The sequence below is a fragment of the Artibeus jamaicensis genome, unplaced genomic scaffold (genome assembly GCF_021234435.1).
Source record: "Artibeus jamaicensis isolate MK-2021 breed Jamaican fruit bat unplaced genomic scaffold, CSHL_Jam_final contig_414, whole genome shotgun sequence".
Taxonomy (NCBI): domain Eukaryota; kingdom Metazoa; phylum Chordata; class Mammalia; order Chiroptera; family Phyllostomidae; genus Artibeus; species Artibeus jamaicensis.
Window position 1 is genome coordinate 2,480,744 of NW_026521822.1, and position 27,169 is coordinate 2,507,912.

Sequence of the window (27,169 nt, forward strand, 5' to 3'; positions counted from 1 at the left end):
GAATCAAACCATGACTGTTTGGTTTGCAGGCCTGTGCTCAATTCACTGAGCTACACCAGCGAGGATTATGGTCAATTAATATTGGACAGAGGAGGTAAAAGTGAGCCGAAGATAGTTTATTTAATAAATGGTATTGAGAAAATTAAAAAGATACCTGCAATAAAATGAAATGAGACCACCTTCTCATACCACACACAAGAATAAATTCAAAATGGATTAAAGACTTAAATGATAAAACTGAAACCATAAAAATTCCTGGAAGAAAACACAGGCAGTAAAATCTTGGACATATCTCCTAGCAATATTTTTTTCTGATACATCTTCTAAGGCAATAGAAACAAACAAACAAACAAAACTGAAGAAGACTATAAAACACAGGGAATTTTACACAGCAAAAGAAACCAACAAAAACATGAAAAGACAAGCCAATGGATGGAAGAACATATTCGCTGCTACGTCTGATACGAGGTTAACATCTACAATTTATATAAAAAATTTATAAACTCGAAGGGACTTCCGCCAAGATGGACACAGGTGGAGACGCCGTGCCTTCTCACACAACCGAGTTTAGAGACAACTAAATATTAGCAACAGAAAACACAACCAGAACACAGAAAATTGAACTTTTCATAAGTCTGATAACAACAAATTCTTCAGCCTGACCAGTAAGAGGGGCGAAACCAGCAGCTGGTGGAGCAGGGTAGCACAGGAAAACTCGGTCTGGCGTGGAATCCAGGCACAGGGTTGGACCTAGTGAGAGACCCAGCGAGCGACCTTGGGGAAACAGCGAGGGAGCAGGGCTGTGGGTTGACTGTGGTCACACATCTGTGCGTGGATAGACAAGTGAGGGAGTGGGCGATTGGACCGGGACCCAGCGGGTCCAGGCGGCTAGCGGCAGCGGAGGGCGCAGCCATTCCCCCGCTCTGACCCCACCTCCACATACAGTGTCATAACCCAGCGACTCTGAGTGGCCCGGCCCCAGTGAACCACGTAAGGCTCTGCTCCTCACCCAGCGACACAAAACAGCAGAGGGGGCCGCCATTTCCCCGCTCTGACCACACCCCCACATACAGCATCACAAACCAGCAACCTGGGAGTCCAAGGCGCCGCTTCTCACACTTAAAGGGCGCAAACAGACCAAAAATGGCTCAAGATCTCAGAGCCTATAAATCTAAGCAATGAAGAAATAGCAAAACTCTCAGACACACAGTTTAAAACACTGGTGATCAGGATCCTCACAGAACTGGTTGATTATAGCCACAAATTAGACAAACATATGAAGGCGAAACTAATTGAAATGAATGGAATTGCACAGGAAACCAATAGCGATGAAAAGGAAACTGGGTCTCAAATCAATGGAGTGGACCAGAAGAAAGCAAATAATGGCCAAACAGAAAAGAGTCAAGAAGCAAGAATTCAAAAAAATGAGGAGAGTCTTAGGAACCTCCAGGACATCTTTAAACGCTCCAACATCCGAATTATAGGGGTACCAGAAGGGGGAAAGGAACAGCCACCAGTGGAAAACTTATTTAAACAAATAATAAAGGAGAATTTCCCCAATCTGGCAAAGGAAATAGACTTCCAGGAAATCCAGGAAGCTCAGAGAGTCCCAAAGAAGTTGGACCCAAGAAGAAACACACCAAGGCACATCATCATTACATTAGCCAAAATTAAAATGAAGGAGAGAGTCCTAGAAGCAGCAAGAGATAAGGGGACTGTCACCTACAAAGGAGTTCCCATCAGACTGTCAGTGGATTTCTCAAAAGAGACCTTACAGGCAAGAAGGGGCTGGAAAGAAGTATTCCAAGTCATGAAACCCAAAGACCTAAAGCCAACATTGCTCTATCCAGCAAAACTTTCATTTAGAATGGAAGGACAGATAAAGTGCTTCTCAGATAAGATCAAATTCAAGGAGCTCATCATCACCAAGCCCTTATTATATGAAATGTTAAAGGGACTTATCGAAGAAAAAGAAGTTAAAGAAACATGAACAGTGAAAGGACAACAAACTCACAGTTATTGACAACCACACCTAAAACAAAAGCAAACTAAAAGGATAGCTAGATCAGGAGTGAAAACATAGAAATGAAGATCTCAAGGAGGGTTAGCAACAGGGGAGTGGGAGGAGGAGAAGCGGGGAGAAGGTACAGAAAGTAGCACAGACAGTAGATAGAAAATAGATGGGGGGGGCAAGAATAGCATGGGAAATAGAGAATCTAAAGGACTTGAGACACATGGTCATAAACTAAAGGGGGGGTAATGGTGGGGATGGGGGTAGGGTGGAGGGGAATGAAGGGGGAATAGAACAACTGTAACAGCATAATCAATAAAAAAATTAAAAAAAAAAGATCAAATTCAAGGAATTCATCATCACCAAGTTCTTATTATATGAAATGTTAAAGGGACTTACCTAAGAAACAGAAGTTAAAAAAACATGAACAGTGAAAGGACAGCAAACTCACAGTTATTAACAACCATACCTAAAACAAAAGCAAACTAAAAGGACAGCTAGATCAGGAGTGGAAACATAGAAATGAAGATCTCAAGGAGGGTTAGCAACAGGGGAGTGGGAGGAGGAGAAGGGGAGAGAAGGTAGAGAAAATAAGTAGCATAGACAGTAGACAGAAAATAGATGGGGGGGCAAGAATAGTATGGGAAATATAGAATCTAAAGAACTTGAGACACATGGTCATAAACTAAAGGTGGGGTACTGGGGACGGGGAGGTAGGGTGGAGGGGAATGAAGGGGGGAAACAGAACAACTGTAATGGCATAATGAATAAAAAATAATAAAAAAAATTAAAAGTTCAAAAAAAAATTTATAAACTCAACACCAAAAAACCCAAACAATCCAATTAAAAAATGGGCAAAGGACCAGAACAGACAGTTCTCCAAAGAGGACCAGGTTGAACATCACTAACTATCAGAGAAACACAAATTAAAACCACAGTGAGATATCACCTCACACCTGTCAGAATGTCTATCATCAATAAATCAACAAACAGACTTCTGGCCAAGATGGAGGCATAGGTGGAAACACTGTACCTACTCACACAACCAAGTTTATGAACAACAAAGATTTAGAAACCAGAAAGCAACCAAAACAGAGAAAATTTAACTGTACTGAAGTCTGACAACAACGAACCATTCATTCACCCAGACCAGTAAGAGGGGTGGAGTCAGCAGCTGGAGGAGAGGGGTTGTGGTAGGGAAAAGCATCCAAACTGACCTATGCACAGGTGGTGGTTGGCAGATCTCAGGCATGGAGTGATCAGACTCAGTGAGGGCGCAAGGAAGCTGGCTGACCGCGGTCACACATTCATGTGCAGATAAACCAGGTGGAAAAAAGGACAGTAAGACAGATCACGCAAACCAGGGCTCCAGTGCCTGGAAATAAAGCCTAAAACCACCAATTGGAAAAACTTTCGGGAGTCGAGGTGCCAGGAGAAGCTCCCAGGCTCACAGAGAGTTCACTGGAGAGACCCACAGGTTCCTGGAGGGTGCACAAGCCCACACATCCAGAAACCAGCACCAGAAGGGCCCAATTTGCTTGAGGGAAGTGGCAGAGAGGACCAAAGTCTGAGAGAGAGCAGAAAAAACACATTGCCCCTCTCTGACCCCACCCCCACATATAGTGCCACAACCCAGCAACTTGGGTTGCCCTGCCCTGGTGTACACCTAAGGCTCTGCACCTCATATGTAACAGGCACGAAAAGACCAAAACATTATGGCTCAAGAAGAAGAACAGCTCAAAGCCCCAGAGCCAATACTTCTAAGTGACAAAGAGCCAACCTATTGGATGCACAGTTTAAAACACTGGTGATCAGGATGCTCACAGAACTGGTTGATTTTAGCCACAAATTAGATGAAAAAAATGAGGCTACACTAAATAAAATAAAGCAAAATGCACAGGGAACCAATAGTGATGGGAAGAAAACGGACTAAAATCAATTGAGTGGAACAGAAGAAAGAAAAAAATGACCAAACAGAAAAGAATGAAGAAACAAGAACAAGAATTCAAAAAAATGAGGAGAGGCTTAGGAACCTCCAGGACATCTTTAAACATTCCAACATCTGAATTATAGGGGTACCAGAAGGGGAAGAGGAACAGCCACAAGTGGAAAACTTATTTGAACAAATAATAAAGGAGAACTTCCCCCAATCTGGCAAAGGAAATAGACTTCCAGGAAGTCCAGGAAGCTCAGAGTCCTAAAGAAGTTGGACCCAAGAAGGAACACACCAAGGCACATAATTACATTAGCCAAGATTAAAATGAAGGAGAGAATCCTAGAAGCAGCAAGAGCTAAGGGGACAGTCACCTACAAAGGACTCCCCATCAGACTATCAACAGGGGGTTAGCAACAGGGGAGTGGGAGGAGGAGAAGGGGGAGAAGGTACAGAAAATAAGTAGCATGGGTGGTAGGTAGAAAATAGACAGGGGGAGGGCAGGAATAATATGGGAAATGTAGAAACTAAAGAAATTGTGACACAGGGACATGAACTAAAGGGGGGAGTTTGGGGGGAGGGGGTGTGCAGGGTGGAAGGGAATGAAGGGGTGAAATGGGACAATTGTCACGGCATAATCAATAAAACATAAAAAAAGAAATAAGAACAACAAAAAATCAACAAACAACAAGTGCTAGTGAGGATTTGGAAAACCCTTCTTTAATGCTGATGGGTATGCTGGCTGGTGCAGCCACTGTGGAGAGCAGTACAGAGTTACCTCAAAAAGTTAAAAATGAAATAAAAAAAAAATAGAACTGTTGTATGACCCAGTGATTCTATTTATGGGATTTATCAGAGTAAACCCGAAACACTAATTTGAAAGAAATTTTGCACCCCCTTGGTCACTGCAGCATTATTTTCAATCATCAGGAAGCAGCTCAAGTGGCCACCAGTAGATGAATGGATAAAACAGCTATGGTACATTTACACAATGGATACTACTCAGTGTAAAAGAAAATTTTACCCTTTGCAATAGGGTGGATGGATCTGGAGAACATTATGCTAAGTGAAATAAGCCAGTCAGAAAAGGACAAATACTATATGATTTCATGAATATGTGGAATCTAATGAACAGACTAAACTAACAAGCAAAACAGAAAGAGACCCTGTTATAGATAGAAAGCAGGCTGACAGCTCTGGGCAGGGCACTTGGAGGGTGTAGAGGGATTGAGCAAAAAAATAAAAAGTACTCATGAACATGGACAACAGCATGGTAATTGTGGGGGTAAGAGGGTGGTAGAGGTGGAAGAGGATATGGGAAGATAAATGGTAAAGGAAAAAATACAATAAAAATGAACTATAAAAATTAAAACATGAAAAAAATTACTGTTCCTTTTGGTTAATAGTAACAAAAGTTTTATAATCTTCCTACAGGTGGTATTATACTATAATACTGAGTATGCTTTTAAAAGTTATGCGTATATCTCCACCCACTCTCACATACTCTGATGGAAAAAATTACTAAACATTCAAATAATGCATTATAGCCGTTTACAGTCAGTGTTTGTTTTTGTATAAACAAAATTTGAATAAAAATTACTGTAAGACTCATTACTATAATTACATTAACATAATGACTGCTTCACACTATGACAAGCTTAACAGTGAACAGAAAGGTCACTTAATGTTAAAGAGTCTTTAAACTGGATGTCAGCTTTATATACTAACAAGGGGTTCCGAACACAACATATTGATATTTTATTAGTTAAAAAAACAATGTGAAAACATCCTAAAATATGACATTTGGACCCTATCTTCTATATTGCCAGGTAAATGTACAGTGCCAATGTCACTAAAAAATAAACTAGAGAAAGGTCAGAGATTTGATACTAGCAAAGTGCCAACTTTGACTGACCTAAGAGAGAGACAGGCTTGATTTCTTTTGCCTCAGAAATTATGGTCTGTAGCAGTATAACAGGAGTGACTCTTTTAGTGGAATTAAGGAAAAATGATTATAGTATAGAAACGTGGACTTACTACTTCAAAGAAATTAAGAGATCATACCCTGCTGGGGTCTGAAAAAGCACAACCAAAGAATGAAAAGTAGTAATAGCATCTTGAAGACAGGAATTCATCTATTTGGTTCACTGGGAGTAGGTACCCTCAGGCATGAGGAAGCGTTTAAAAAACATCTGCTGTTAAGAGAAGACAAATCTTAGATAATTGTGACAGAATACTGTCATAGCTGGTACTAACATTTCCAAAGTTTTCTGCTTTTTCCAACGCAAGAGAAAAGTGTTACTGTCCACTGGAATAATTCAAACAATATACTGTTATAATTCAAAACACTTTTATAAAGAAGAAAATTAGACTAGAAACACTTTACTCCTATTAACCAAAAATAGTGACTCTTAAAGTATTTAACTAATCTTCATTTCTGAACATTTGTTTCCAACCTTGCCCTATTTTAAAAAATTAAGAGAAACATTGCTGCATATATATCTTTGGGCAAACTTTCTTCCAGAAAGGTTAACTCTTTATAGCTTGTGGAAAGTGAGGTCTTTCTTGTCCTCACTGTGATAAAAACCTATTCAGGAGTGGAAACTGTATATAGAAGCCGGGCCCACAAGTGGGGGAAAAAGTGGAAATTGTCAGGAGCTACAGGAGAAGTACACTAATGAACAAAAACAATTAAAACCTATAGTATTTCCAACACCATTTGTTGAAGAGGCTATTTTTACTCCATTTTATGTTACTGCCCCCTTTGTCGAATATTAATTGACTGTAGAGATTTGGGTTTATTCCTGGGCTCTCTGTTCTGTTCCATTGGTCTATGTGCCTGTTTTTATGCCAGTACCAGGCTGTTTTGATTACAGTGGCCTTTTAATACAGTTTGGTATCAGGTATTGTGATCCCTCCTACTTTGTTCTTCTTTCTCAAAATTGCAGCTGCTGTTTGGGGTTGTTTATGGTTCCCTATAAATTTTTGAAGTGTCTGTTCTATGTCTGTGAAGTATGTCATTGGTACTTTTAATAGGTATTGCATTGAATCTGTAAATTGCTTTGGGTAGTATGGACATTTTGATGATGTTAATCTACATGCAAAAAAATGAAACTCAAGCACCAACTTACACCATTGACCAAAATTAATTCAAGGTGGATAAAAGACTTAAATATAAACCATGACACCATTAAGGTCCTAGAGTAGAACACTGGCAAGAAAATCTCAGATATTTCACACAGCAACTTTTTTACTGATATGTCCCCTAGAGCAAGAGACATAAAGGAAAGAATAAACAAATGGGATCTCATCAAAATTAAAAGCTTTTGCATGGCTAAAGAAAACAGTATTAAAATAAAAAGAGAACCAATTGTATGGAAAAACATACTTGCCAATGATACCTCAGACAAGGGTTTAATCTCCAAAATATACAAAGAACTTACACGACTCCACTCTAAGAAGACAAGCAGCCCAATTAAAAAGTGGGCAAAGGACTTAAACAGGCATTTCTCCAAGGAAGACATACAGAAGACCCAGAGACACATGAAAAGATGCTCAATTATCACTAGCTATCAGAGATATGCAAATTAAAACCACAATGAGATACCACTTTACATTGGTCAGAATGGCCATCATAAACAAAGCAACAAACAACAAATGTTGGAGAGGTTGTGGAGAAAATGGGACCGTAATCCATTGTTGGTGGGATTGTAGACTGGTACAACCACTGTGGAAAATAGTATGGAATTTTTCTCAGAAAACTAAAAATGGACCTGCCTTTTGACCCAGCAATTTCACTGCTGGGATTATACCCTAAGAACCCTAAAACACCAATCCAAAAGAACCTATGCACCCCAATGTTCATAGAAGCACAATTTATAATAGTCAAGAGCTGGAAGCAACCTAAGTGCCGTCAGTAAATGAATGGATCAAATAATTATGGTACATATACACAATGGAATTCTATGCAGCAGAAAGAAAGAAGGAGCTCCTACCCTTTGGAACAGCATGGATGGAAATGGAAAACATTATGCTGAGTGAAATAAGTCAGGTGTTAAAAGACAAATACCATATGATCTCACCTTTAACAGGAAGCTAAAATAAACAAGCAAGCAAAATATAACCAAAGACACTAAAATAGAGAACAGGTGGACAGTGACCAGAGGGGAGAGGGGAGGGAATTTCAGGGGGAATAGGGGAAGGATTTATAGGAACTAGTATAAAAGACACATGGTCAACTAAGGAGGGTGGAAATGGGAGGGAGGTGGGCAGCACTGGGGGTGTGGGCTGGGATGGGAGTAAAAGGCAGAAAACTGTACTTGAGTAATAATTAAATTTTAAAAAACCCTACAGTACTTCACTTCTGCATTTCCACTTCGCTTCAGAAAACTGTATGTATCCCCATATGAGTAGCAAAGATAAGAATAAAAGAGGACAAGAAAAGTAAACTTTTATCTATTTGTCTCAATCAACAGATAACAGAAAAATACATTTCTTGGAGAATCTGACAATTACATCTCCACTTATCTGGTCTGTTCTCTTCTTTAGTTTACATTTCTCCTAAAGTATAACTAAAGGTTGTAAAATTAAAGCCTGACTGGATGCAACTTAACTTTGACTTGCTTCACTTAATCTACATAGTGTAGCAAGTTTTAAAATTTGAATGTCTTTAGAAGGGGCAGGTGCACTTTAGTTCATCACAGTCCCGATGATTTTACCTTCTTAAATGACAGCATTATGCTCACTGAGGATGCCTGTGTGGCCCTGCAGGCATCCGCCCCATCTCATACAAAATAACTATGAAATTCAAATATCACAAAGTAGTGGTTCAAAAAAACCCCCCAAACAATAGAAAAATGGTGGTTCAAGCCAGTCTTAAAGAGCTTATTTCTTCCTAAAGAAAGAATAAGGGTACTTAAGATCTTCAGTATCAAGAGGATCTTAAGTAATAAAGCAGAACACCAGATATCAGCTGTTAATTAGCTGCTACTTAACTTAGGCTTCCTTTTATTTTCCGAGAATCATCACATTTCTCCTTACATTACAGGTACTTTAAGACCCAAAACCCTTTGCCCTGTTATCATTGCTAATCACCTACAGCAGCATAGCATGCTGGTTAATTAAGATTTAGACTCCTACATCAGGCTGCCTGGGTTCAAAACCTGGACCAATAATTATTAGCTGTGTGACCTCAAGTAAGCTAACCTCTGTGTCTTAGTTACTTCATCTTTAAAATGACAATAATAACAATAAAACACTTCATAGGGTAGGTATGAAGATGACATGTCACTATTTATGAGACACTCAGAACAATGTCTGGCACAAAGTATACATAATATGTATGCAATTATGTGTGTATTGTATATTATAGAATATAACATATATAGTATATATGATATGCTTCAATAAAAAAGGTTTAAAAAACACAGGGAAGTATTCACTTTGCATGGTAGTGTGAAACAATAAAAATACCTGTGAAAGCTGAAATTATGCGAAGCTGTCTTAATAATCAATGGGAAAAATTGCTATTGTTTCACAATCTTTGTATATTTTCTCAAAACATAAAAATCTGTTATAAAGGTACAGAAAAAAATTTAAAGTAAAACTATTATTTATTAAGAACACCATAATTTAAAACATTAGAAACATTGAAAAATGAAGTGTTTTATTTCTTTGAAAAACATCAAGAGTAGTTTGAATAGTGTAACTTAGGATATATGTCACACTCATTTTCACCAGGTGCCATATTAGCCCTGAGGGTACCTTCAAAGGGCCAAATGTAATTTTAGGACTGTATAAATGTAACTACTCCTTAACAGTTATGTGAGAGCTCAGTGCTGCCACTGGGCAGAAACAAGGTGCCTGGCCAGATTCGGCCTCAAGGCCTTGTGTGTTGCCACCTTTGATATAGAGTGAATATCTACTCTATGTTTGGCAAATTGTCATATTTCTTATTAAGTTTGGATAACTCAAGCCTCTGAAAGATAGGTCTATCATGCAGAAAAGAAGAAAGATATAATGAAGAAAGACAGACTTACATTATATTGATGATTGGCAACAGGTCTATAATTGGTTGTCACAAGTTTGTCCAGTTGTTGTGACAGCCTTACAGGTTTAGAAGATTCTTCTATTTGCAATCTGAAAAACAGAAGACATTATTAACAAATTCACTTGTTTAAAAGACTGAAACCTTAAGAGTTGTTCCTATAATTCTTCTCATTTAAGAATTAGTACTTTATAAAAAGTAACCTCAGAAGATATACCAACCTTAATATAACACTTCGAGAACACCCTGAATATAGAAATCAGACTATAAGCTAAACATACATTCTCATTATAATTCTATAACTTACTTTTTTAAATTTTTATTTTTAAAAATACTTTAAAATTTTATTGTGCAAGTATAGTTTCCTGCCTTCTCCCCTCACCCCTCCCCACCACCCCAGGCATTCCCACCTCCCTCCCCACTTTCAGCCCTGTTTTTGTCTGTATGTCCTTTATACCTGTTCCTGTGAATCCTTCGCCCTTTCCCCCCTGCCTACTATCCCCTCCCCTCTGGTTACTGTCAGTTTGTTCTTAACTTCAATGTACTTCTAACCCTATACTGTATAGTCAAAGAAGCTAATCATCTTTAAATTTTTGAAAAAAATCTGCATGTAAAAATGAATTATCTTAAATCACATGGCTTAGAACTAACCAAGTTATTAATTCAAAATTTCTATTCACTTGGTAAGAGATAAGGGTAAGTTAAAAAATAATCTATTTCCGCTCAGGGTCTAGTGGTGGCTTTATTAGACAATGCAGATATATATAACATTTCTGCCACCAAAGTAACTTCTATTGGACAGCACTGGTCTATTACAGGACTTCATCTGTATTAAAATATAATTCAAATATCATTTTTTAAAATCCTCACCCAAGAACATTTTTCATGCTTTTAGAGAGGGAGAGAGACACTGATATGAGGACAGAAACATTGTGGTTGCCTCCTATATAAGCCTAGATTGGGGATTGTACATGCCTCAACTGGTGATTGAACCTACAACCTCTCATCTAACGGACAGTGCTCCAACTAACTGAGCCACAGCAGCCAGGCCCAAAATTTCACTTAAAAAAAAAAAGGCAAAAATAAACACAAGATGCTGTGTATAACGTATTACAAAATATAGCACTTTACCATAGGTATATATTTAAGTAGCAATTTTAGGTAATTTTGCTTTGGATTAAATGTTACCATATTAATGACTCACACTTTACCATTTACTTTTTTTTTTTAGTTTTTGTGTTTTATTAAATTTTTTAAATTTATTTTTTATTGATTATGCCATTACAGTTGTTCTATTACCCCCCTTCATTCCCCTCCACCCTATCCCCCCGTTCCCACCATTACCCCCCTTTAGTTTATGACCATGTGTCTCAAGTTCTTTAGATTCTATATTTCCCATACTATTCTTGCCCCCCCATCTATTTTCTATCTACTGTCTATGCTACTTATTTTCTCTACCTTCTCCCCCCTTCTCCTCCTCCCACTCCCCTGTTGCTAACCCTCCTTGAGATCTTCATTTCTATGTTTCTGCTCCTGATCTAGCTGTCCTTTCAGTTTGCTTTTGTTTTACGGGTGGTTGTTAATAACTGTGAGTTTGCTGTCCTTTCACTGTTCATGTTTCTTTAACTTCTTTTTCTTAGATAAGTCCCTTTAACATTTCATATAATAAGGGCTTGGTGATGATGAACTCCTTGAATTTGATCTTATCTGAGAAGCACTTTATCTGTCCTTCCATTCTAAATGAAAGTTTTGCTGGATAGAGCAATCTTCGTTGTAGGTCTTTGGATTTCATGACTTGGAGTACCTCTTTCCAGCCCCTTCTTGCCTGTAAGGTCTCTTTTGAGAAATCAGCTGAGTCTGATGGGAACTCCTTTGTAGGTGACTGTCCCCTTAGCTCTTGCTGCTTCTAGGATTCTCTCCTTCATTTTAATCTTGGCTAATGTAATTATGATGTGCCTTGGTGTGTTCCTTCTTGGGTCCAACTTTGGGACTCTCTGAGCTTCCTGGATTTCCTGGAAGTCTATTTCCTTTGCCAGGTTGCAGAAATTCTCCTTTATTATTTGTTTAAATAAGTTTTCCACTGGTGGCTGTGCCTTTCCCCCCTTCTGGTACCCCTATAATTCGGATGTTGGAGCGTTTAAAGATGTCCTGGAGGTTCCTAAGACTCTCCTCATTTTTTTGAATTCTTGCTTCTTGACTCTTTTCTGTTTGGCCATTATTTGCTTTCTTCTGGTCCACTCCATTGATTTGAGTCCCAGTTTCCTTTTCATCACTATTGGATTCCTGTGCAATTCCATTCATTTCAATTAGTTTCGCCTTCATATGTTTGTCTAATTTGTGGCTATAATCAACCAGTTCTGTGAGGATCCTGATGACCAGTGTTTTAAACTTTGTGTCTGAGAGTTTTGCTATTTCTTCAGTGCTTAGATCTATGGGCTCTGGGTCTTTGAGATCTTCTTGCGACATTTTTGGTCTGTTTGCGCCCTTTAAGTGTGAGATGCGGCGCCTTGGACTCCCAGGTTGCTGGTTTGTGATGCTGTATGTGGGGGTGTGGTCAGAGCGGGGAAATGGCGGCCCCCTCTGCTGTTTTGTGTTTCTGGGTGAGAAGCAGAGCCTTACGTGGTTCACTGAGGCCGGGCCACTCAGAGTCGCTGGGTTATGACACTGTATGTGGAGGTGGGGTCAGAGCGGGGGAATGGCTGCGCCCTCCGCTGCCGCTAGCCGCGGGGACCCGCTGGGTCCCGGTCCAATCGCCCACTCCCTCACTTGTCTATCCACGCACAGATGTGTGACCACAGTCAACCCACAGCCCTGCTCCCTCGCTGTTTCCCCGAGGTTGCTCGCTGGGTCTCTCACTAAGTCCAACCCTGTGCCTGGATTCCGCGCCAGACCGAGTTTTCCTGTGCTACCCTGCTCCACCAGCTGCTGGTTTCGCCCCTCTTACTGGTCAGGCTGAAGAATTTGTTGTTAACAGACTTCCAAAAAGTTCAATTTTCCGTGTTCTGGCTGTGTTTTCTGTTGCTAATATTTAGTTGTCTCTAAACTTGGTTGTGTGAGAAAGCACAGTTTCTCCACCTATGCCTCCATCTTGGCAGAAGTCCACCATTTACTTCTTATTTTAAAAATTAGAGCCCTGGGTGGTGTAGCTCAGTGGATTGAGCCCGCGCCTCCGAACCAGACAATCGCGGTTCGATTCCCAGTCAGGGCACATACTGGGGTTGCAGGCCAGTTCCCTGCAGGCCAGTTCCCAGCAGGGGATGCATGAAAGGCAACCATACATTGATGTTTCTCTCTCTCTCTCTCTTTCCCTTCCCCTCTAAAGATAAATAAATAAATAAATAAATAAATAAATCTTTTTAAAAAATTAGAGTAATTCATTTGGTATATCAGCATAGTAAATCTAAGAAACATTTTAAGGGTAAAAAAAGTTTTTCAAGGTGACTTAAAAAAAAACAAAATATATCATTGCACCTCTAGAGTTCTCATCAGCAAGATATCAGAATACAAGAATATAGTTAAAGCACTATAAGAAAAAATATTACCAACCATATCTAGCTAGACTATAACTGATGAATAAGAGTGAAATAAAAGTATTTTTCGACAAAAAAGCAGTTTATCATTGATAGATCCTTAATGAGAGAACTACTCAAGAATTTGTTCAGAAGTAAAATGAAAGCCCTGGCTGCATAGTCGAGTTGGTAAGAGCATTGTCCTGATATGCCAAGGTTACAGGTTCAAGCTCCACGTGAGGACACACACAAGAAGCAACAAATGAATGCATAAATAAGTGGAATAACAAATCGAAGTCTGTCTCTCTCTCCCTATTCCTTCCTCTCTTTAAAAATCAACTTAAAAAAAAGAAAGAAAAATGGGGCTCTGGCTGTTATAGCTCAGTAGATTGAGCACAGGCCTGTGAACCAGACAATCGCAGGTCGATTCCCAGTCAGGGTACATGCCTGGGTAGCAGGCCGGTTCCCTGCAGGCCAGTTCCCGGCAGAGGATGCACGAAAGGCAACTATACATTGATGTTTCTCTCCCTCTCTCCTTCCCTTCCCCTCTAAAGATAAATAAATAAAATCTTAAAAAAAAGAAAAATGAACCCAAAAGGAACTAGTGGGATGCAATGGTCACAGCAAAGAAACTGAGAACCATGTTAGAGAATTGCCTACTCAATAAATACCAAAAAAGGTTTTTTGCCTTTTTTTTAAAAAGAGTGGAACATAAAAGGTGTGAAGGAAGAAATTGGAATTGATACACTTTAATATTTCTGTATGTTTTCTAAATTTCATGCAATAAGCATTCATTTTATTTATAATCCAAAGAGGGAGTATACTTTCTTTTTTTTTCTTAAGATTTTATTTATTTTTCTTTTAAAAAAATTTTTTTTATTGATTATGCTGTTACAGTTGTTCTATTCCCCCTTTCATTCCCCTCCACCCTACCCTCCCATCCCCACCATTACCCCCCCTTTAGTGTATGACCATGTGTCTCAAGTTCTTTAGATTCTATATTTCCCATACTATTCTTGCCCCCCTTCTATTTTCTATCTACTGTCTATGCTACTTATTTTCTGTACCTTCTCCCCCCTTCTCCTCCTCCCACTCCCCTGTTGCTAACCCTCCTTGAGATCTTCATTTCTATGTTTCCACTCCTGATCTAGCTGTCCTTTTAGTTTGCTTTCGTTTTAGGTGTGGTTGTTAATAACTGTGAGTTTGTTGTCCTTTCACTGTTCATGTTTCTTTAACTTCTTTTTTCTTAGACAAGTCCCTTTAACATTTCATATAATAAGGGCTTGGTGATGATGAACTCCTTGAATTTGATCTTATCTGAGAAGCACTTTATCTGTCCTTCCATTCTAAATGAAAGTTTTGCTGGATAGAGCAATCTTCGTTGTAGGTCTTTGGATTTCATGACTTGGAGTACCTCTTTCCAGCCCCTTCTTGCCTGTAAGGTCTCTTTTGAGAAATCAGCTGAGTCTGATGGGAACTCCTTTGTAGGTGACTGACCCCTTAGCTCTTGCTGCTTCTAGGATTCTCTCCTTCATTCTAATCTTGGCTAATGTAATTATGATGTGCCTTGGTGTGTTCCTTCTTGGGTCCAACTTTGGGACTCTCTGAGCTTCCTGGATTTCCTGGAAGTCTATTTCCTTTGCCAGGTTGCAGAAATTCTCCTTTATTATTTGTTTAAATAAGTTTTCCACTGGTGGCTGTGCCTTTCCCCCTTCTGGTACCCCTATAATTCGGATGTTGGAGCGTTTAAAGATGTCCTGGAGGTTCCTAAGACTCTCCTCATTTTTTTGAATTCTTGCTTCTTGACTCTTTTCTGTTTGGCCATTATTTGCTTTCTTCTGGTCCACTCCATTGATTTGAGTCCCAGTTTCCTTTTCATCACTATTGGATTCCTGTGCAATTCCATTCATTTCAATTAGTTTCGCCTTCATATGTTTGTCTAATTTGTGGCTATAACCAACCAGTTCTGTGAGGATCCTGATTACCAGTGTTTTAAACTTTGTGTCTGAGAGTTTTGCTATTTCTTCAGTGCTTAGATCTATGGGCTCTGGGTCTTTGAGATCTTCTTGCGACATTTTTGGTCTCTTTGCGCCCTTTAAGTGTGAGATGCGGCGCCTTGGACTCCCAGGTTGCTGGTTTGTGATGCTGTATGTGGGGGTGTGGTCAGAGCGGGGAAATGGCGGCCCCCTCTGCTGTTTTGTGTTGCTGGGTGAGAAGCAGAGCCTTATGTGGTTCACTGGGGCCGGGCCACTCAGAGTCGCTGGGTTATGACACTGTATGTGGAGGTGGGGTCAGAGCGGGGGAATGGCTGTGCCCTCCGCTGCGGCTAGCTGCGGGGACCTGCCCGGCCCTGGTCCAACCGCCCACTCCCTCGCCTGTCCACCCGAGCACAAATGCGCGACCACAGTCAACATGCAGCACCGCTCCCCCACTGTCTCCCCCGCGGTCGCTCGTCTGGTTGCTCTCTTGGTCGCTCACTAGGTCCATCCCTGCAACTGGATTCTGCGTGCGCCTGAGTCCGTCTGACCGAGTCCTCCTGTGCAACTCCACTTCACCAGCCGCTGGTTTCACCCCTTACCAGTCAGGCTGAAGAACTTGTTGTTAACGGACTTTCCGAAAAGTTCAATTTTCCGTGTTCTGGCTGTGTTTTCTGTTGCTAATATCTAGTTGTCTCTAAACTTGGTTGTGTGAGAAGGCACGGCACATCCACCTATGCCTCCATCTTGGCGGAAGTCCCCTATTTATTTTTCTTTAGAAGGGAAGGAAAGGAGAGAGGGAGAGAAATATCAATGTATGGTTGCCTCTTGTGCATCCCCTGCTGGGAACTGGCCTGCAACCCAGGCATGTGCCCTGGCTGGGAACTGAACCACGATCCTTTGGTTCGCAGGCCTGTGCTCAATCCACTGAGCTACAGCAGCCAGGGTGAAGTAGATTTTCTTAAAGAAAAGTTTCTTAGGTTCATCTGAAAGCATAAACATGTTTGCTATTTAAAAGCAATGCATGTTCATTAGCTTCCAGTCAAGATGGAAGCTTAGGCAGATAGCCTATTCATCCAGACAGGTAGGAGGGGCAGAGACAGAGAGTAAGGCAGAGAAGACTCAGTGTGGAGCTAGGGTGGAGGAGTGGAGAGGCACCAGCTTACTTTCACGTGTGGTGGATAAAAAATAGGGACACACCTTGTGAGTGAGTGAGCCCATCCCTAGGCCAGAGTGCACAGCCTCGGAAAAAGGACTTCAGTGCTGGGAAAAAGAAAGCCTCATAATTTCTGGTGGTAAACCCAGTAGAGGTTGGGGTGGCAGAAGAAACTGTCGGTGCATATGCAAACCCACCTATTCTGGGAACCACAACCAGGACAGCAGCTGGAGGGGTGCCAGTTGTATGTACAAAGTGAGTGAAGTGACAGGAAATGAGGTGAGGGCCAGGCAAGCACCCAGAAGTCAGCCAGCAACAGCATTATCCCTTTGACCCTACCCTCACTCCTAGAGCCACAGTTGCCCTACCCTGGTAAATGCTCAAGGCTCCACCTGATCTGACTTAACAGGTGCTCTAAAATGGAATCAAAGCACCTCTACCTAGTACACAGACACAGGAAGGCTGCCAAAATCAGGAGACAGAAATATGGCCCAAATGAAGGAACAGAACAAAATTCCAGAAAAAGGATTTTGTAATGTGACACAGATACAGAGTTGTGTCTGACCAACCCATCAGACACAGAGTTAAAAATGCTGGTGGTCATTATGCTCAAAGATCTCATTGATAAATACAGCAAGAGAATAAGGGAAGAAATGAAGGCTCTACTAACAGAAATAAAGAAAAATCCACAGGAAACCAACAGTGAAGGGAAGGAAGGTGCGATTAAAATCAACGATTTGGAACATAAAGAATTAAATATTCAACCAGAACAAAATGAAGAAACAAGAATTCTAGAAACAACACTGGTTCAATTCCCAGGCAGGGCACATGCCTGGGTTGTGGACCAAGTCCCCCAGTGGGGGCCACATGACAGGCAATCACACACTGATGTTTCTCTCCTTTTCTCCCTCCCTTTCTCTCTCTCTCTAAAAATAAATAAATAAAATAAAATAAAAAGAATTCTAGAAACAAGGAGAGTTTAAGAAGACTCTGGGACATCTCCAAAAGTGCCAACATCCAAATCATAGAGATGCCAGAAGGGGAAAAGGAAGACCAAGAAATTGAAAACTTATTTAAAAAAATAATGAAAGAAAACTTCCTTAATTTGGCAAAGAAAATAGACATACAAGTCCAGGAAGCAAAAAGAGTCCCAAAGAAGTGCGACCCAAAGAGGTCCATATCAAGACACATCATAATTAAAATGTCAAGGATAAAGATAAACAGAGAACCTTAAAAGCGGTAAGAGAAAGGCAGAGTTAACTACAAAGGAGTTCCCATAAGACTGTCAGCTGATTTCTCAAAAGAAACTTTGCAGGCAAGAAGGAAGTAGCAAGAAATATTCAAAATGATGAAAAGCAAGGGCCTACAACCAAGATTACTCTACCCAGTAAAGCTATCACTCAGAACTGAAGGACAGATAAAGAGCTTACCAGAGAAGGTAAAGCTAAAGGAGTTCACCATCCCCAAGCCCTTATATGAATGTTAAAGGGACTTATTTAAGAAGAAGAAGATCAAAACTACAAACATTAAAATGACAGCAAACTCACAACTATCAACAACTGAACCTGAAAAACAAAAACAAACTAAGCCAATGACTAGGACAGGAATAGAATCATAGATATGGAGATCATCTGGAGGATTGTCAGCTGGGAGGGGGAAGGGGGAAATAGGGGTAAAGGTACAGGGATTTAGAAGCATAACTGGGTAGGCACTGAGAAGGCAGGAGAATGTTAATAACAGTATAGGCAATGGAGAAGCCAAAGAACTTACGGGCAAAACCCATGGACAAAAAACTAAGGGTTGCAAGGACTGTAGGAGGGAAGAGGGTAACTGGGCATAGGGGGGCAAAAGGGGAAAACCTGGGACAACTGTAATAGCATATCAATAAAATACACTTCAAAAAAAAAGCAGTGCATGTTCAAGGATCCAAGATAAAGGTGGAGGAGGGGCAATTTGGGCACTGATCTGTACAGAGGGAAGAGATTTGGGAAGACAGAAGATGACTATCCACAAGCCAGGGAGGGAGGCCTAGAAGAGGTCCTTTCCTTACAGCCCCCAAAGGAACCAATCCTGTAGGCACCTTAATCTTGGACTTTAAGTCTCCAGAACTGTGAGAAAACAAATTTCTGCTGCCTAAGCCAAAATAAATAAAAATAGGAACTAAAAATAATTTTCTTTAAAATTCCTTCAAAAGCAAAACTTTAAGTTTTAATAACATCCTTAGTATTATATTTCTTGGATGAAGTTTATTAGCTACTTGCTTCTACCTATGTTTAGGTATATTAAATGACTCAGAAGATATTAGACATCTCTTAAATGCTTTTTAAATTGAAAGCTACAAATATTGTAGGTTTTGTTTTTCCTACAAACCCAAATTCAGTATACTCATTTGTCTACTGAAATATAAATATTTAATTCTTCCAATTATTTATAAAGTATAATAAAGTACTCTAGAAATGGCTATAGAAACTTACTATATGTATAACCATAATTCAAATGTTTGCTTTTCATATGACAAATACACTTTCTATGAACCATGAAAAAAGCACTATCTAGAGGTCTAGAAGAGAGATGTCTACCCAAAGATGGGCTTGGACCTACAATCCTTCAATGGCCTCTTAACTGTTCTTAGATGAAACAACCTTCTTCACATGATTTCATGTACCTCTAGGATCTAGTCCCGGCTTATCTCCCACATCTGCATCAGGCCGCAACAGTGCCCTGACCAGATTTCAGAAGGAGCTGCCTGCTGGCTTCTCCCAACAAGTGTTTATTGGGTGCCTATCTATCTCTGCCAGGTCATAGGTTAGAGGTTGGGAATGACCCAGTAAATAAAAAGACTTGTGCCCTGGCTAGTGTGGCTAAGTTAGTTGGAATGTCGTACAGTAAACCAAAAGGTCATGGGTTTGGTTCCTGGTTGGGGCTCACTCCTGGGTTGTGGGCTTGGTCCCGTCAGGGCATGAACTAGAGGCAACTGATCTATTTTTTCTTCTCACATCCATATTTCTCTCCCTCCCTTCCCTTCTCTCTAAAAATCAATCAACATGTCCTCAGGTGAGGATAAGAAAAAGAAAGACTAGACTTTCTCTAGTGGAAGACCAACACTGAACAAATGCTTATCTATAACTAGTAATTGCAGTACTGAAAAGAGACAGGGGAGTGGTTATTATGGCAATGGACTGCATGCTGCTGTGATGTGAATATTAACTCCAAGGTGTGAGAAGAAGAAGGGTAAGCTGGAACAGAACTGCTCATGCTTGTGAGAGGTTGGGCAAGAAGACTGGGTAAAAATGACTCTTCCAAGTTGATAAGATATCTCCAAGAGATTAAGAGATAACCATTTAGAGGGAATAAAGTGAAGACATACAGGAATGTTTACAAAGTATTAGAATTAATCATGTGTAACTTCTTACAAAAAACACTTCTAAAATAATATAACTACGTCGCAGCCTTTTCCTGAACACTTCCGTGTTCTAACTTTAGCCCTATCCCCTAGTGTGACCAATTCTCAGAGGTTTGGCCTCTCTAAATGGTAATCTATCTGTTATGCTGCCACTGAATCACTGTCCATGTCTCGATCACCTCACTCCATAATTTAATCTTAATGAGATATTCAAAGAGAAAAGCATATGCCAGGTCCTTTCATCTGCATTAAATGATTGTTCCCATTACTTTGCAATCTGAAAATTCCTCAGGGTTTCAGTTTGTTTAGGTGAATGTGCCTTTTTATAAACAGTAGCTAATTCCTGTCATACTCTCACACTTATATTTCTCTGAAGAATTTATTTCTAGCCACTGGATCATGACAGCAGGTTCATGTGGCATTCTTTCAATTTCAACACAACAGTTGTACAAGCAAATGGCATCATCCAGGTGTCATACCATTTTCATACTCAAAGAATTTATTAACCTTTTAAGTATATAAAGAAATACACTGAATTAACATTTTAAAAATAAAAAGCTCACATAAAAATTTAACCTTTTAACTATATATTTAAATTTTGTTTTAATTAAAAGAGGATTATCTTATGATTCAAAATTAAAAAGGTTAATCTATGGACTGAATATATAACATATTCTTAAAGAACTAAACCTTCAGATACTTTAATTAACCTTGAATAGTTAAATATAATTTAGCAGCATTCTTTGCTTAATAAATAATTCATTTAACATTATTTTATGAAGTATCAGAAAAACCTGAAACTCCACTTCACCACTGAACAATACACTAAATTAAACATCACTGACCTCAACATGCCTTCAAAGTGAAAATAAAATTTATCTGGGTTTGTACCAAATAATATGATTTGGAAACATTTGGTTGAACAGCAAACTGTACACTGGACTGTATGGCTATAGGTTGTACAGACCATGCTGGGAGTAAGCCAAAAGTTTTACTATCCTGACCTATGAAAAAAGTGGTTCTTAAGTTTTTCAGAAAAACTTAAAATGTAGTGTTACTTTCAAGAAAGACTAATAGGAAAATAATATCTGTAATATTTAGATGCCATCAGGCTGGTTTTACCTTTGTCTTATAAACCATCAAAAAAAAAAAAAAAAACCACCCAAAACCTTGTGCTGATTACCACCACCACTCCAGGACAATTTATAATATACTTCCACACTCTCAGAGGGCTAGGACTCACTGAATTACTAGTATTTTGAGAATTATTATTTAAGAATCAGCTGTTTTTTTAAATTTCATTTATTACTTTTTTGAGAGAGGGGAGGGCAAGAGGGAAAGAGACATCAATGTGCGGTTGCCTCTCATGCCCCCAACTGGGGACCTGGCCTGCAACCCAGGCATGTGCCCTGACTGAGAATCAAACCTGAGACCCTTTGGTTCACAGGCTGGAACTCAATCCACTAAGCCACACCAGCCAGGGTTCACAATCATATTTATCAAAAAAAAATTTTACTTGAAATTCTTCATTATACTTTAAAATTTATTTACATACTCAACCACATCAAAATTACAACTAATTACTCAGAACTATCAGAAATTGAGTTGAATGGAAGTTTCCGACAACTATGAAATTAAAGAAACCATGTCCATTCTAGACTGCTAGGAAAAGCACAGACATGGAACGGGCTGGTGCCTCACACAGGTGAGGTGGATAAAAACTGGGGAGGAATATCTCAGGAGTAAGGAGTCCCAGTCCCACACCAGCCCCCTGCCTACTGTTCCAATGGCAGGAAGATAAGTCTCACAACTTCTGGCTGAAAAAAAAACTGGCAATGACTGAGTTGTGTAAAAAACTGCTGGAACCCCAAGCAGTTCCTCTGAAAGAACCCCCACAAAGACTTACTCCCTCTGACCTCCAGCACCAGGGTAGCAGCTTGGAAGGCACCAGTGGTATACAGGGAGAAACTAAAGTGTCTGCCATCAAGGTGAGCAGAGGCCATTGTCCCTTTTCTAAACCCTCCCCTGCAGAGTCAGCAAGCAGGTGCCATATCTGAGACTATCAATCTGGCTAAAATACTGTTTGACCAGCCTTGGAGATCCCCAGAGACTCTACCCCATGAAACCCACGGTGCTTTTCCATATGAATGGCTGGTCTAGACTCATCCTGCACGACTTCCTAAATCCTCTCAAACAAGCAACAACTGGTCTCAGTGAGCCCTAGGCCCCACACTATCTGCAACCAGCCTAGATTCATAGCTTGGCTTCACCTGGGAATCTCCAAGCTGAGCACAATTAGCAGCCATCACAGACTGATTTACAGCTCAGTCAGGGTAGCCCCAGACACAACAAAGGTGAGGGCTGACCATGGCCTGCACCACTTGGGAAACCCCAGGGCTACCTCACAGTGGACAGCTATACACCACTCTGGAGCACTGCCACCCAACCCTGAATAGCTGAAAATCCATAGGGGGAAGAGGTTGGTGGTAAGTGCTCAAAGCCAGTCCTTGAAGCTAACTGGCCTGGGTAAATCCCTCCCATTGATCTTCCAAAAGCAACCAAGCTCAAATACAAGAGAAGGGTGCACTGAGCCCACATGAAGGGTACACCTCAAGTACCCTACTTGGATGACAGAGAAGGCTGTGCCACTGGACTCTACAGGACACGTACTATACTAAACCACACTACCAAGACAGAAAGTCACAGCAGCTCTACCTAATACAAAGGGAAAAAAACCCACAGAAAGGCTGTCTGTCAAAACAAGGGGACAAACACAGTGCAAATGAAAAAAGAGATCAAAATTCCAAAAAAGGAGCTAACTGAAATGGACTTAAGCAACATATCAGACACAGAGCCAAAATATTGGTTATAAGGATGTTCAAGGAACTTAGTGAGGACTTCGGCAGCATAAAAAAGAGGCAGTCAGAAAAAGAGGATACAGTAATTGAAATAAACAATTTACAGAGAAACAACAGTTCAGTGTATAAAGCTGAAAATCAAATCAATGATTTGCAACACCAGGAAGCAAAAAACAACCGATTAGGACAAGAAGAAAAAAGCATTAAAAAATGAGAACAGTATAAGCAAGCTCTAAGACAACATCAAGTGTTCCAACATCCACATCATAGGGGTGCAAAAAAAAGTGCCAGAAGGAAAGAGATAAGAAAATGGAAAACTATTTGAAAAAAGTAATGAAAGAACACTTGCCTAAATTAGTGAAGGAAATAGACATGCAAGTCCTAGAAGCAGAGAGAGTCCCAAAGAAGACTGATGCAAAGAGGCCCACAACAAGACACATCATAATTAAAGTGCTGAGGGTTAAAGATAGAGAACTTTAAAAAAAAGCATGAAAAAGCAGTTAGTAAACTACTTGCAAGTTCCCATAAGTCTGTCAGCTAATTTCTCAAAGGAAACATTGTAGGCTAGAAGAGATTGGCAAGAAATGTTCAAAGTCATGAAAGGCAGGGACCTACAGCGAATGTATCATTTAGAATCAAAGGGCAGATAGCAAGCTTCCCAGACAAGAAAAAACTAAAGAAGTGCATAATCATCAAACCATTATTAAATGAAATGTTAAAGGGACTTACTTAAGAAAAAGACCAAAAACAGACAACAATAAAATGGCAAAAAACACAAATATATCAACAATTGAACCTAAAAAGCAATGGAAATAAGAACAGAGAAAGAATCATGGATACAGAGGTGTTTTTTATTTTATTTTATTTACTTATTTTTCAAGTACAGTTTTCTATTTCTCCCATCCCAGCCCCCCTGCCCTGTGCTCCCCACCTCCCTCCCATTTCCACCCCCCCTTAGTTCTTGTCCTTGTGTCCTTCATATTTGTTCCTCCAAATCCCTCCCCCTTTTTTCCCCTTTAAATTCCCTCCCCTCTCCCCTCTGGTCACTGTCCCCCTATTCTCCATTTCAGTGTCTTGTTTTTATTCTGCTTGCTTGTTTGTTTTGTTGTTTAGCTTCCTGTTAAAGGTGAGATCATATGGTATTTGTCTTTTAACACCTGGCCTATTTCACTCAGCACAATGCTTTGCAGTTCCATCCATGTTGTTGCAAAGGGTAGTAGCTCCTTCTTTCTTTCTGCTGCATAGAATTCCACTGTGTTATATGTACCACAATTTTTTGATCCATTCATTTACTGACGGGCACCTAGGTTGCTTCCAACTCTTGGCTATTGTAAATTGTGCTGCTATGAACATTGTGGTGCATAGGTTCTTTGAAATCGATGTTTTAGGATTCTTAGGATATAATACTAGCAGGGAATTGCTGGGTCAAAAGGCAGGTCGATTTTTATTTTTCTGAGAAAATTCCATACTGTTTTCCATAATGGTTGCACCAGCCTGCAATCCCACCAACAGTGAACTAGGGTCCCCTTTTCCCCACGATCTCTCCAACATTTGTTGTTTGTTGCTTTGTTTATGATAGCCATCCTGACCAGTGTGAAGTGGTATCTCATAGTGGTTTTAATTTGCATCTCTCTGATGGCTAGCGATATTGAGCATCTCTTCATGTGTCTCTGGATATTCTGTATGTCCTCCTTGGAGAAGTGTCTGTTCAAGTCCTTTGCCCATTTTTTAATTGGGTTCGATGTCTTCTTAGAGTGGAGTTGTGTAAGTTCTTTGTATATTTTGAAGATTAAACCTTTGTCTGTAGTATCGTTGGCAAATATATTTTCCCATACAGTTGGTTGTCTTGCTAATTTAATACTATTTTCTTTAGCCAAGCAGAAGCTTTTAATTTTGATGAGATCCCATTTGTTTATTCTTTCCTTTATATTCCTTGCTCTAGGGGACATATCAGTAAATATGCTGCTGTGTGAAATATCTGAGATTTTCCTGCCTATGTTCTCCTCTAGGACTTTAATGGTTTCACAGCTTATATTTAAGTCTTTTATCCACCATGAATTTATTTTGGTGTATGGTGTAAGTGTACGCTCACGTTTCATTTTTTTGTACGTAGCTGTCCAGTTCTCCCAACACCATTTGTTAAAGAGGCTATTTTTACTCCATTTTATGTTACTTCCCCCTTTGTCAAATATTAATTGACTGTAGAAGGTTGGGTTGACTTCTGGGCTCTCTGTTTTGTTCCATTGGTCTATGTGCCTGTTTTTATGCCAGTATCAGGCTGTTTTGATTACAGTGACCTTGTAATACAGTTTGATATCAGGTATTGTGATCCCTCCTACTTTGTTCTTCTTTCTCAAGAGTGCAGCTGCTATTCAGGGTCGTTTATGGTTCCATATAAATTTTTGAAGTGTTTGTTCTATGTCTGTGAAATATGCCATTGGTACTTTAATAGGTATTGCATTGAATCTGTGAATTGCTTTGGACATTTTGATGATGTTAATTCTTCCAATCCATGAACATGGTATATGTTTCCATTTGTTTGTGTCTTCCTTGATTTCTTTCTTTTTTTTTAATTTATTTTTTTATTGATTATGCCGACTTCTTTCTTCAGTGTTGTGTAGTTTTCTGCATACAGGTCTTTTATCTCCTTGGTTAGGTTTATTCCAAGATATTTTATTTTTGGTTTTGCTATATCGAATGGGATTTTATCCTTGATTTCTGCTTCTGCTGTTTCATTGTTGGTATACACAAATGCCTTTGATTTCTGGATATTGACTTTGTAACCAGCTGTTTTGCCAAATTCATTAATTAGTTTGAGCAGTTTTGGGGTAGAGTCTATAGGGTTTTCCATGTACACTATCATGTCATCTGCAAACAGTGACAGTTTTGTTTCCTCCTTTCCTATTTGGATGCCTTTTATTTCCTTTTCTTGCCTGATCACTGTGGCTAAAACTTCCAATACTATATTGAATAGAAGTGGTAAGAGTGGACATCCTTGTCTTGTTCCTGATCTTAGTGGAAAAGCTTTTAGTTTTTTCCCATTGAGTATGATGTTGGCTGTAGGTCCCTTGCATGTGGCCTTTATTATATTGAGGAATGCTCCCTCTATTCCCACTTTGCTGAGTGTTTTTATCATAAATGGGTGTTGTATCTTATCAAAAGCTTTTTCCGTGTCTATTGATATGATCATGTGGTTTTTGTCTTTGCTTTTGTTTATGTGATGAATTACATTTACTGTTTTGCGAATGTTGAACCATCCCTGCATCCCTGGGATGAATCTCACTTGGTCATGGTGTATGATATTATTGATATATTGTTGGATGTGATTTGCCAATATTTTGTTGAGGATTTTAGTGTCTATGTTCATCAGCGATATTGGCCTGAAGTTTTCTTTGTTGTGTCTCTATCTGGTTTTGGAATTAGGATGCTGCTGGCTTCATAAAAAGAGTTTGGGAGTTTTCCATCCTTTTGGATTTTTTGGAATAGTCGATACAGAGGTGTTTTGATGATTTCCAGACAGGAGGGCAATGTGGGAGAATAGTGAAGAGGTGGGATATTAAGAAGTACAAATAACTTACAGCCAAGATGGAGGCACAGGTAGAAACACTTTGCTTCCTTGTACAACAAAAAGAAAGACAACAAAAAATAACCAGAACTGCCAGAAAATTAGACTGTATGGAAGTCTAAAAACCAAGGAGTTAAAGAACAAACTTTCATTCCGACCTGTAGGAGGGGTGGAGATGGGCAGTAAGGGTGAAGAGAACTTGCAAGGTGGCAGCTGGTAGACTAGGAAAGGCAGTAGCTGGTGAAGCAGGTGGTCCCACATTTTCTCATGAATAAACTGGGAGGAACAACTGGGGAGTGAACCAGACCATGCGACCCAGGGTTCCAGTATAAGGAAAGAGGCTGAAAAACTTTGACTGAAAAAATCTGTGAGGGTTCAGGGGGCTGGAGGAACTCCCAACCTTACAAGAGAGTTCACTGGAGAGACTCACAGGGCCCTAGAAGGTACACAAAACTACCCACCCAGGAATTAGCACCAGAAGTTCCCAATTTGCTTGTGAGTAAGGAGAGAAGTGATTAAAAGCCAGCCAAGAGCCAAAGAAGAAAGAATAGATCAGAATTCAAAAACAGAACTAAGTGATAAAGAATAGACAATGTACCAGATGCAGAGTTCAAAACACAGGTGATCAGGTTCCTCACAGAAATGGTTGAATACAGTCACAAAATAGAGGAAAAAGTGTAGCCTCTGAAAAGTGAAATATGGTCACCAACAC

The 27,169-nt window shown here is 39.8% G+C and overlaps 1 protein-coding gene across 2 annotated transcripts in view; it reads right to left on the reverse strand.

Moving 5' to 3' along the window:
* GTF2F2 (general transcription factor IIF subunit 2) overlaps nt 1–27,169 on the reverse strand; it is a 171,855-nt gene that overhangs the window by 33,711 nt on the left and 110,975 nt on the right. For both annotated transcript variants that reach the window (XM_037147365.2, XM_053665402.1), the window contains exon 6: nt 9,983–10,082. In XM_037147365.2, the coding sequence (XP_037003260.1) occupies nt 9,983–10,082 (100 nt within the window). The remainder of the gene's footprint in view (nt 1–9,982; nt 10,083–27,169) is intronic.